Genomic DNA, 12,280 nt, shown 5'->3' on the forward strand with positions numbered 1-12,280 from the left:
GATTGCTACGGAAATGTTGTGTCTTACTAATAATAACTAATTCCTTGGTCAATAGAAGTCTCTGTGATACTTTCTGAATATGATTTGGGAACATCAAATGGGCAGGGTTATAATGGAAGAAAGACAGTGTAAACAATATAATTAACTCTGAATATAATAATGAGGAAAAAGAAACAGGATACACAACAAGGTGCATGAGATGAGGTTATATGTAGAACATGGTACAGTTACAGTAAGTGGGGAGTGCGTCATGGTACAGTTACAGTAAGTGGGGAGTGTAAACACTAAACAGTGATTCAAACCCCCTCAATGTACAGTTTCTGACAGCTGGGCTGTGTTGAACTTGTCGCGTGAAATAGCGTTATGTGAATAAACCGCGAAATAACATAACGTTATGTTATATAACGTTACAATGTACAGTTTCTGACAGCTGGCTGTGTTGTGAAATCTGCATAACGTTATACGCGAATCTGGTAGTACATTTATTTTTATCTTCTTGATATGATAACATTACATCCGCCTTTTGCCATCAGAGAGGGGCTTCGCTCAACCAATCAGAGAGGGGCTTCGCTCAACCAATCAGAGAGGGGTCTGCAGAAATGGGCTCAACCAATCAGAGAGGGGTCTGCAGAAATGGAGCTACGGAAAGTAGAGACGCGGTGGAGTGTGACCATGTCCGGCGTCTTATAGGCGGACGCTGGGGCGTGGCCTGGTCACATGCATGGGTGCAAATTGTTTGTTCATGAGCACAGTAGGTGCTAGGAAATAAGAGTTATCTCATAATGGCAAGAGCGAGACACGATGACAGTATGATAATATAACTGAAAACATTCTTAAATCCTCATGGGGTGGCAGTGGCTCAGGAGGTAGAGCGGTCGTCTGGTAATCTGAAGGTTCCCGGTTCGATCCTGGCTCCTCACGGCAGCACGTCGAAGTGTCCTTGAGCAAAACACTTAACCCCTAACTGCTCCCGATGAGCAGGCTGACACCTTGCATGGTTGCCTCCGCCGTCGGTGTGTGAATGTGAGGCATAAGTTGTAAAGTGCTTTGGATAAAAGCGCTATATAAATGCAGTCCATTTATTTTTATACTGTGTATTCATTATCATGAAGCAGATTGTTAGCAGATCTGAAAGCTTTATCTACTGCACAAAAAAAAGAAATATATACCGGTGTATATCCACCCATATATATATATATATATATATATATATATATATATATATATTTTTTTTTCTTTTTTTTCTTTATTTTTTTTTTTTTTTTTTTTTTAATTGTCAATGTGGGGTATTTCACATAGGCTACAGTACATTGTTGAAGAGTTTGATTTGTAGATGGAAGAAAAAACTTAAACAACCTTTTACAGCCACAATATAGTGACAGAAGCCCATCTGATTTGTAAATGGTGCATTTATATAGCGCTTTTATCCAAAGCGCTTTACAATTTGTTCCTCAAAAAACGTTACCCATTCACTCACACATTCACACACCGATGGCGGAGGCAACCATGCAAGGTGCCAACCTGCTCATAGGGAGCAATTAGGGGTTAAGTGTCTTGCTCAAGGACACTTCGACAAGCTGCCCAGGAGGAGCAGGAATGAAACCAGGAACCTACAGATTGCCAGACGACTGCTCTACGGCCTGAGCCACTGTCGCCCCTTGTTACACACAGGGGGTCCTTTTTATCTATCCAGAAAACACTGGCACCAATGTTTTGGTTGTTGAGATATTGGAAGTGTTAGCATTTTGAACAATGCTAGTGGAAGTCAATGGGATCAATTAGCATGTATCTGAAAATCACATGTAGCACCAACAACTTCCTAACACATTTGACAACTTTTTAAGAGGCATGTTAATGACCCCATTGACTTCCACTAGCATTGCTAACACATGCTAATACATTTGACCAATATCCATTTCCAATATCTCAAGAACCAAAACACTGATGCCAGTGCTTTTTGAATCGCTTAAAATTACTCTGTTTGAGACTAATCAGATGGGCTTCTTAAACAAAGTGAGCTGTTCCTTAGAAGAAACAAAAATATATATATATAGATACTAATAGTAATATCCTTGGTATTACAATTATATTTATTCTGCTTCTGTAGTGTTTTGTTGGTTCATAACCACTCATTGAAAGCAATAGATAAAGGTTCTTGAATTCACTGCAATTGCAATAATTGCACATATTTACAGTAATGAATACACTTGCTAAAAATTTATTTTGCAATGATATTGATATACAAATTCAACTTTTACAATTATATGTAAAAGTACAGTAATACATATGTTATGGTAAATGTGGGAAAAGAGTGATTTTGTATATTTCCCAGGATATATTAACATTCCCTGTCAGGTCGATAAGTGTGAGAGGAAAACATGCCACAGCTGCGCAAGGATCTTTTTAAATTACCTCCTGTGCGTGTTTGTGAGTGCACATTTACCCGGTAGTTGTTGATGAATAGTTTAAACAGATTAGAATATCAACTACTAAATGTTCGCTGCATTTCAGCTAGTGGTCTTAGGTTTAGGCGTGTGTATAAACTCTGTACAGCGAAGATATTCTTTCCACCCCTGCAAATTATTTGTTATGCTCCTCCTATTGCTGTATATTCTGTACAGCTGACACTAAAACACGTTTGTACAGTATATACATCCACTTGTTTAATATGTTTTACTTTCAATTAAAATGTTTAATTATCTAAATGTATTTTAGATGTACCGGTAGATGTGTTGTTTTTGTCCTTTATGTGAGCAAGTACCAAGCCAAATTCCGTGAATGTGCAGCAACATGATTCTGACATCTCTAATGAGGTTATGGTTAAAGGGATGTTTCACTTAACACTTTAATCGCCCAAGACGCTGTGCAGCGTCTTTCCCCGCCATGCTTATTGATATCAATATTTCAAAAATCTGTGATCGAAATCATATTTCTCCCCCGGAGACATTATATGTACTGGTGAGCCCCTCTCGACTCTCAAACGGTTCAAGAGCGCCATCTGGTGGCCGATCGGCCGCTCGCCCAAACAGGAAGTGATGCGGATGAAGTGGTGCTCACCCATATTTCGTCCGGGCACTCGCTATCATTAGCAGGACTCCATCTTGACACAATGGATGTCGATCGGTTGCAAATAACTCGATAAACAACATGATTTGGACGTATATACTATTATACAACCTGGAAATGGATCGGATATTTCGACATCCCATAATAGAAAGATTTCTGTTCCACGCTCATCTCCCAACGGCGTGAGGAAGCTACGGTGAGTTTCAGCGTTATTTTTTAATGTCTTCGATACTAACTGCTCTAATGATCATATCACCCACACTAGATGAATGATATAACGTTGCCCACGGAATTATAAACGACCCCCCCCCCATCCGGTCAACATCAGACCATACGTAGTAACTCCTAGAAGCACGTCCAGTTGAAATTTTCTATCTCGCACAGATTCCTACCAAACTGTATTTGATCATCAATATAATGCATTTAGGGCTATAAATCAAGTTCTGGAGAAAGCTGCAGAAAACGATAAAAACATACTTATACTTTAGACCGTATTTTAGTATGAATATGTGAATGAAAAAGTATAACGTTGCTACACCCTGAACAATAGATATAGGCCGTTGAATGGGCCATAGTAATGTCAATTTAGCAATACAATTTAAAACGTTATAGCCCTGCAAAGAAGGGGAACTTCTCCATGTTAAATAGGGCTGGCGAGGGATGGTAAATTATGAATTTAACCCCGGCGATCAAAGTGTTAAGTAAAACATGTCAAGTTTTAGGAGTCTTGTGCATCTACAAGTAAGTAAGCTAGCAACCATCTCTGTCCCTACCATCTGCTGTCAACACCACCATTCCTCCCAGGTGTCCGGTGCCTCATTTACTTCCATTCATTTTGAGGACCTAGTCTAAATATCATACTTCTTAACCTGTTCCACCCGTGGAATATTTTTCGCCTAAAATATATACCTAGGTAAATGGAATATTGCTCCACTTCTACAAGAACCATTTGCATATTCTTGGTATCTAGGTACATCTATGGACCTCAGGGAATGTATTCAGTGTCAGAAATATTGTGTCTATTACTAGGCTTGCTTAAATTGTGATGAAACAAAGGAGAATATGAATTATGATTTTTCTTTGACAGTGAATAACACCATGATAATAATGACCAAACTTAAAAAACTGATCTTGTTCAGTACCTTCTTGAGATCATGTGTACAAAAAATCGAAGGAAATTAATAAAGGGAAGATGATTAAACAGAAGGTTCTGTAGATACAGTACTGAATTCTCCCATCCGGACCAATGCAATTTGAAATATTATTATAGAATATAGCCAATTCGCACATTTATATACATATATTATCTTTCAAATGCCCGAGTTCAATTTGGATTTAGTATCACCAGGCGTGCATAAGAACAGATAATGATCTACTGTAATTTACTGTACCTTTTTATTTTCACCACAGTGCAACCATTTTGAAACTAATTTCAGATCTAATTGTTGCTACATGCTAACAATAGGGAGGAGAAACTAACTGCGTTTCAATATTTGTCAAAAACGTTACCTTTTGTGGCGTATTATCCCGAATAATAACAGTTATTGAAATAATTCATTCAGAACGCTGAACTTTGAACCCCCACAGTATCTGCCAGGAAGTGTAGTTCGGAATAATTCCAACGCTGATCCACAGCTATGCATCCCCTCGACAAAATGGCCGCAAATAAACTACAATTCCCATGATTCAAATTGTCCAAAATGGTCGCCGTCTTGGAATAGACTTCAGCAAATCGAGAAGTTAAAACGATCTAATGGCACTTTTAACCTATTGCTAAACTAACGTATTGATGATAATATACATTCTACATGCTTTTGTGACATGTTAGTGATGTTAATACTTGAAAACGCTTGATTAAAAAATATCAGAAAATATGCAACACTGAAAAATATTGATTTATGACCATATGCCATTTTGGGGTCGGTACCGACCCCGTCGGGTGGAACAGGTGTTAAGCATAAACAAATTACTTCTGTGGAGATTTAAAAAATACAGAACAATTCTGAGTCAAAGGGACATGCTAGACGTTAGTTCCACTAACCTCTAAATATCCTGTTACGTTTATAAACAAATGTGTCAGAATAGGATATAACCCATCAAGTGTCCTTATTAACAGATTATTGGCCTCAGAAATCTCATTTATCAACCTGACTGGGTGTACTTATATCCTGGGAAATGTGCAAAATCAGTTTTCCCACATATTAACACATATTGCTCAAGTTTACGTATGTTACATCTGTGACTATCCCCGTTTTGTTTTTGGTCTCCGTCTGCAGCATTACACTGGGTGGTTTTGGAGCAGACAGGTTCTACCTGGGCCAGTGGAGAGAGGGCCTGGGTAAACTGTTCAGCTTCGGAGGCCTAGGCATCTGGACCTTGATAGATGTGCTGCTAATAGGGGTTGGCTATGTGGGACCAGCAGATGGTTCTCTCTACATCTGAGAACACCAGGCTCCGGAGGCAGGGATGGATGGATGGATGGATGGATGGATGGTGCCCTCTTCTGTCTCACACTGACTAACAGCAATCTAAGATCTGGAATCCCATGCCATCCCATTAATACACGTCTGCCTGCCCAAACTCCCACTTCAACAGATCTATATGTCATCTGCTAGCAGGAAGGCAGAGAAGAGTCTGCTTTGTCATGCACAGGAGGCCGGTACCTACACAACTGTCGCAATGCAAACTCCATTCACTGACTAAGACTGTGTCAAAGTTAGTTAAGTTATACTTTATTATTCCCTTTGGGAAATTTGTCCTCTGCATTTGACCCATTCTAACTACTTAGGAGTTCCAGTTATAATGCCCGTAACTTGGTCAATGGCAGGAAACCTAGCATGCATGTCTTTTGGTCTGGGAAGAAACCAGAGTACCCAGAGGAAACCCACGCAAACACGGAGAGAACATGCAAACTCAGAAAGCAAAACACAGAAAGACCCCCTGCCAGCCAGGGTTCAAACCCAGGACCTTCTTGCTGTGAGGCAACAGTGCTAACCACTGTGCCACCGTGCCGCCAAAGACACTGCCCTCAGCAGATACCAAGCCATTCATTATTTCCGTCAATGGCACTGGGAGAAATGAGAGTTGATTGGTTTAGAGGTAATTTCTGGTGGGGCTTGGTCATGCCGATATGGATTATAGGGACGTTGGGCCTCCCATCGGGCAGTGCTCTCGGAGACGACCTGTCACCTTGGACCCCTGTGGTGCTCACTCCTCACTGGCAGGCAAGCTGTTACCATGGCTACACACCATTTATAGAAACGCCAGAGCCAGGTAGAATGAAAGAGTTTCTTGCCCACAGTAATGTGTGGGGATTACAGTCAATTGCTTTGCAGAAAACCTGTCCCAATTGTTCGCCAACCGAGCCGCAAAATCATTAGACTTGGTTTGTTCTACGGATTGACAGGTTGGACAAATACCTGATGGTTATTACCATGGCTGAAAGACAAATGTGTATTTATGTATCTATATATCGCTATGGCTCACATTACATACAGTATATTGTCTGATTTCAGCCCGTCAATGTTACACTACCCAGGTAAACTATGTCCTTACGGAATTGATATTTTCATGATTCAAATGTTGTTCATATTACTTCACGGATTCACCAAGAAATATATAATTGAATTGTCTTTGTCTTAAGTTATTCTTATTATTGTTCATTCATATTGTCAGCAGGATTTGCTCTGCATACTGCCCCACCCTAATGTTAATGGCATAAGAGACGTCGTAGGCTGAGAAAGTGCAGCGCAACCTTGGTCCTCTCACCAGCTGCAAATGTGTATGTGTTGGCAGACTGGTTATTTGGATGTAAATAAAGTTGTGAAATGTCATGGAGCCATGTGTGTCTTCATCCCAAACTTGGGTCAAATAGTATTTGCAAATAATCTCTTATTGTTTGTTTAACCTGCTTGGGAGTACCAGACGGGTGGGGTTTGCCACATTATACGATAAAACGGTTCTGACAGAAGATTTGGGCTGAAAGTACATTATGTATATCATTTTCTGTGATTACTTTCACCAGGGTGATTTTGTCAGAACATATATATATATTGGTATGAGGTGAACTGAACTGAAAACTTATTTTTTATGATTTTGGAAAGATGTGCCTGAAATGCAAGCTAATAAATGGATGTATTGCAAAGCACAGCCCAATGCCTAATGATAGTTTCCTACTGGTAATAATAGCAAATAAAACACACGAGGAACTTTTTAATTGTAAGCATTTTATGCCTGCTTTGATAATATTTGCGGTGTACATTCATGACCCCAAGAGGAATAAATATTGATTTTGGTGACCCTGTGACCTTTCCTCTAGTGCCACTTTCAGGCCAAACTTTCCATTTTCAAATGAGAGTATCTCAAACAAAGTTTCCTTTGAATATTCATGTCTCCTAGAGCCTAGGTCTGTTGAGACTGGCAATATCAGCCAGTCATTTTCTTTCTGTTCCTAATACCCAGTAAAATGTTGCATGTGAAAGTGATGGCAAAATCGGGCGACTGTTGCACTGCATTCAGATACAACATGAAGATAACTATTGTCTCGCTTACTCACCTCAGTGAGTAAACCGAGCAAATCTGCTGTGAATACATGCTGGTGCCTTTGGTTTTACAAAAGTAGGACTATTTTTAAATGTAACCAATATCTGATATCTAGGCTTCAGAGCATTCATAGTATTCTATTTCATATTCAATGTTAAGATACAGCCTAGCTTCCACTAGGTCAAGCCTAGGCTCCAGCAGCAGCCCAGTCACCAGGCCAAGCCCCAGCAGCAGCAGCAGCCCAGCTACCAGGTCAAGCACAGTCCCCAGCAGCAGCCCAGCTACCAGGCCATGTCCCAGCAGCAGCCCAGCCACCAGGCCATGTCCCAGCAGCAGCCCAGCCACCAGGCCATGTCCCAGCAGCAGCCCAGCTACCAGGCCAAGCCCAGTCCGCCACAGTGACCTCAACAGCCTGATCTCCTCTACCAGCTCGACCTTGTAGTAAACGTGGCGAAACTGCAACTTCCTTTTTGCTTACTTTACCTTTTTATCAAGAAAGCATACTTTTAAAACTTTTAATCATAGTGAACTCATACCTGTCGGTGTGACCGATTGTGCCATTTCTTGTTTGCATGCTTGTGATGACTATTTTGGCTACGAGGTCATTTGGTGGCTCTGTTCATGTTACAACATGAGGCTTCTTCACAACTCTGTTGTATTGCTTTCAGATAGAGTTAAGAAAACTCAACAAAATGGTAAACGGTTTACTGTCCTTAGCCATGCTTTGATTATAATTATTGATGGTAATGTTGACCTGATGACCCTGTTCCTGGCCTGTGTGATAATTTAGGTTATCATGTCAGTGGCTTGACTATTGATGAGTTTTGCTTTTCTGACTTCTGTTCTCATAAAACCATATGGGTTTCCATATAAATTCTAGAAGCCTATTGCCAAAGCTAGATCAGTTGAAAATGTGGGTTAATTATTCTAATTGTGATTTACTGGTTATTAGTGAAACCTGTCTCAAAAAGACCATTTCCAATCTTTCTGGCTATAATTTATTCAGACAAGATAGATCCTCTAGAGCAGTGTTTCTCAACTGGTGGGTCGCGGGGCCATTTTTAATGGGTCGCGGATGTGTGTAAAAAAAAAGATTTACAAACTTTTTTATTTTTGCACTACCTATCTTTGTGAAAGTGGCTTCTCAGCTCTGGTCCAGCTGAAGACTAAGCAGAGGAACAGATTGGACATTGAGCACAACCTCAGAGTTGCTTTGTCTACCATCACCACAGACATTGAGACTCTTGTCAGGAGCAAACAACATCCCCAGTTATCCCATTAGTTCCCTGGGATGTTAAGCTAAGAAGCATATATTATTTATTATTATTAGAATTTTATTTCATTGGGTTTTTAGCCCTAGTTGCACTTTTGTTGCAACCCCAGTTATCTCATTAGTTCCCCCAAATGTAGTTCTGTTATGTAAGCTAAGAAGTCTGAGGGAAGCAGAATATTATTTATTATTTTATTTCATTGGGTTTTTAGCCCTAGTTGCACTTTTGTTGCACTTTTTTGTGTTTATTTCATGTTTTTAACAGTGCATGAAATATTGTGTATTACTGCAATTTTTTTATAAATCAGAGTGGTTAAAAAGAAATTGGTCGTGACTTAATGACTAAGGAAAATGTTGGGTCCCGAGGCTAGACCAGTTGAGAACCACTGCTCTAGACTGAGGAGGTGGTGTTGCCATCTATACCAAGGACCAACTCCAGTGCTCTGTGCTCACTGGCAAATCTGTAGCCAAACAATTTGATCTGTCTGGTCCCCTCTATTGAAGATGCTTGGAATCTGTTTCATAAGGATTTTAGTACCATTATCAATAAGCATGCTCCAAGAAGGAGAATTAAGACTTGTCTCAGCCCATGGATTAACCATGATCTGGTTGAGCTTCATTGTAAAAAATGCCTTCTGGCGTAAGACTCCCCCAATCTCCTACAGACTGGCTGACATTAAGACAACTTCGTAATAAATGCACCCAGACCACACGAAAACAAAGCTGATTTTTTTAAAACCTCATTCTCCCATGGTATCTCAGATCCAAATAGGGTCATTATGGAGGATAGGAACCCAGTTTCCTATGTCCCTTAACTCTGATCGTACAATTGTTTCAGATAAGGTGTTCATGGCAGAGATCTTCAATCGCCACTTACGTAATTTCATCTGGGTTCTTATTTGATTCTACCAACCAACCTGAGCTCAACCCTGTTAGCCTGTCTGATGCTGTGTCTTTACACAGTACCACTGTCGAGTGTCGACACTGTCAATCACCCTATTCTGATTGATAAACTAAAAGCGATTGGTTTTGATAGTGCATCAGTGAGCTGGATGCAATCCTACCTGGAGGGGAGAGAACAGATGGTGGAGGTAAACGGTATACTATCCCCCCCCCCCCCCCCCCCTCTGACAAGTTGCAGGTTGAAAAAGCCCTCGGCTCTGAACTCGGTAGAATCTGCACCTGGCTCGCTGATAACAAACTATCATTAAAACAGAGTCCATTCTCTTTGGATCAAATAACAAACTCAGCAAGGCCAACGGCTTCTCTGTTACAGTGGGTGACTATTGTCACAAGGAAAGATGGAATTACATAGCCTATCTGGGTTCCATCCTAGAGGCAAATTCTTCCTGTGACAAAATGGCAACCAATGTAATAAAAAAAAGTCAACCAACGAACAAGATTCTTGTACCGGATCTCCTCTCTGGTAAACAAGAATACCCTGAAGACTCTAACAGGAGCACTCATTCAAGGGTACTATGACTTTGCTTGCACCTCATGGTACCAAAGCACCTCAAAGGCACTAAAAACAAGATTACAAACATCACAAAACAAACTGGTCAGACTACTGCTTGACCTTACTCCTAAAACCCACCTCACCCCTGCCCATTTTGACAACCTAGGATGGCTTAGAGTAGACGACAGAGTACAGTAACTTGCAATGGGCCTGGTCTACAAGATACATTACACCACTAAGGTACCCATGTAAATGTCGAAATACTTCCCACAACACCAGAGGGAGTTCCACAAATCATGTCCAACTCAGATTCGGCTCAAACAAGGGACTAAACACGTTTCGCAATTATGCCACAACAATGTGGAACACCCTACCCACAGCCGTAAAATAATGTGAATCCCTACCTACCTTCAAAACCGCTCTAAAAAAGCACCTACGGGAGGCCGCAATTCGAAACTGGCCCCGGTAAATGTCCAAACCCCACCCAACCCCCCCCAATGTACAGTTTCCTCCCCCTCAAATGTATATATTCTCTTTTAGAAACTCTGTAAATAAACAGTACTGTATATTTGTATGTATGTCATAAATGTCTGGATGTCGTGTATGTCAGGTCTGCATCCCCTTAACAATTGTGTGTATTGAGCTGTACTGTATTGTACCCATTCTGCAATCTGTTAATAAAATATTCAATCAATCAATCAATCAACCACCTCTTCTCTGTTAGCCTGTTTTTACACAATACCAGCTCTTCTCTGTTAGCCTGTCTTTACACAGTACCAGCTCTTCTCTGTTAGCCTGTCTTTACACAGTACCAGCGCTTCTCTGTTAGCCTGTCTTTACACAGTACCAGCTATTCTCTGTTAGCCTGTTTTTCTCTGTTAGCCTGTCTTTACACAGTACCAGCTCTTCTCTGTTAGCCTGTCTTTACACAGTAGCCTACCACCTCTTCTCTGTTAGCCTGTCTTTACCAGTGGCGTCGCGTGGGTAAAATAACAGAGGATGCCAAAAAAAAAGTTATAAAAAAAAAAAAAAACATGTACAGTATGGCTCGGCGGCCAGTCAAACCAAGCAGTGAACATGTACAGTATGGCTCGGCGGCCACTGCCAGTCAAACCAAGCAGTCAACATGTACAGTATGGCTCTGCGGCATTACTACTATGAACAAAACAAAGCCAAGAGAACAGTTTTGACTAAAATAAAGTGACTATATTTATTTTTCCAAATAAATATAATTTGAGTCAATCACAAAATTCACAATCCGTCAATGTCATTAACAATGTGTTTCCCTGAACAATGAGTGAACTAAAAACCAACAGGTATTGTGCTTTGTCAGCAGATAAAACATTTGACGCTATAGGAGAGGAGACTGTTGTGGTCTTGGTCCATGAAACAACTATTACTTGGCATTTATAGGACAGCAGCACGCCTCAAAAAGAATTAAATAAACCAAACAAACATCACAGGTACATATGTCCAAATTAACCTGGCTACTATGGAGGAATAAGTGCGTATTCGAGCCCCTGGCCCCAAATGTACAGTCTCCTCACCACCGTATGTATATTTCTCTCCCACCCACCCACCCACCCCCTCCTAATGTACAGTCCCCTCCCCATCATATGTATATACTCTGTCAGGATCTATGAGTAACAGTACTGTATATTTGGATACCGCATATGTCACAAATGTATCAGTACTAAATACCTATATAAATGTCATGTATGTTGTGTATGTCATAAATGTCAATATGAATTGAAAATGGGGGACCCTGATGTAAACAAGACAAACGTCTTTCTCTGATCTGCATCCCCTTAACAATTGTGTGTATTGAGCCGTACTGTATTGTACCCATTCTGCAATCTGTTAAATAAAGTTTTCATTCATTCATTAATTCTGTAAAATGCGGAAGCAGACATTTTAGCGATAGCTCAGTGATTCTTTTACTCGTT

At 40.5% G+C, this 12,280-nt stretch overlaps 1 protein-coding gene across 1 annotated transcript in view; it reads left to right on the forward strand.

The window, feature by feature from the left end:
• Nucleotides 1-7,201, forward strand: part of tm2d3 (TM2 domain containing 3) — a 55,092-nt gene extending 47,891 nt beyond the window's left edge. The window contains exon 6 of the mRNA XM_084337429.1: nt 5,343-7,201. Within this exon, the coding sequence (XP_084193555.1) occupies nt 5,343-5,508 (166 nt within the window). The 3' untranslated portion in view covers nt 5,509-7,201. The remainder of the gene's footprint in view (nt 1-5,342) is intronic.
• Nucleotides 7,202-12,280: the final 5,079 nt, after the last annotated feature.

This window comes from Notolepis coatsorum, assembly GCF_963971535.1.
Source record: "Notolepis coatsorum genome assembly, chromosome: 20".
Classification (NCBI taxonomy): domain Eukaryota; kingdom Metazoa; phylum Chordata; class Actinopteri; order Aulopiformes; family Paralepididae; genus Notolepis; species Notolepis coatsorum.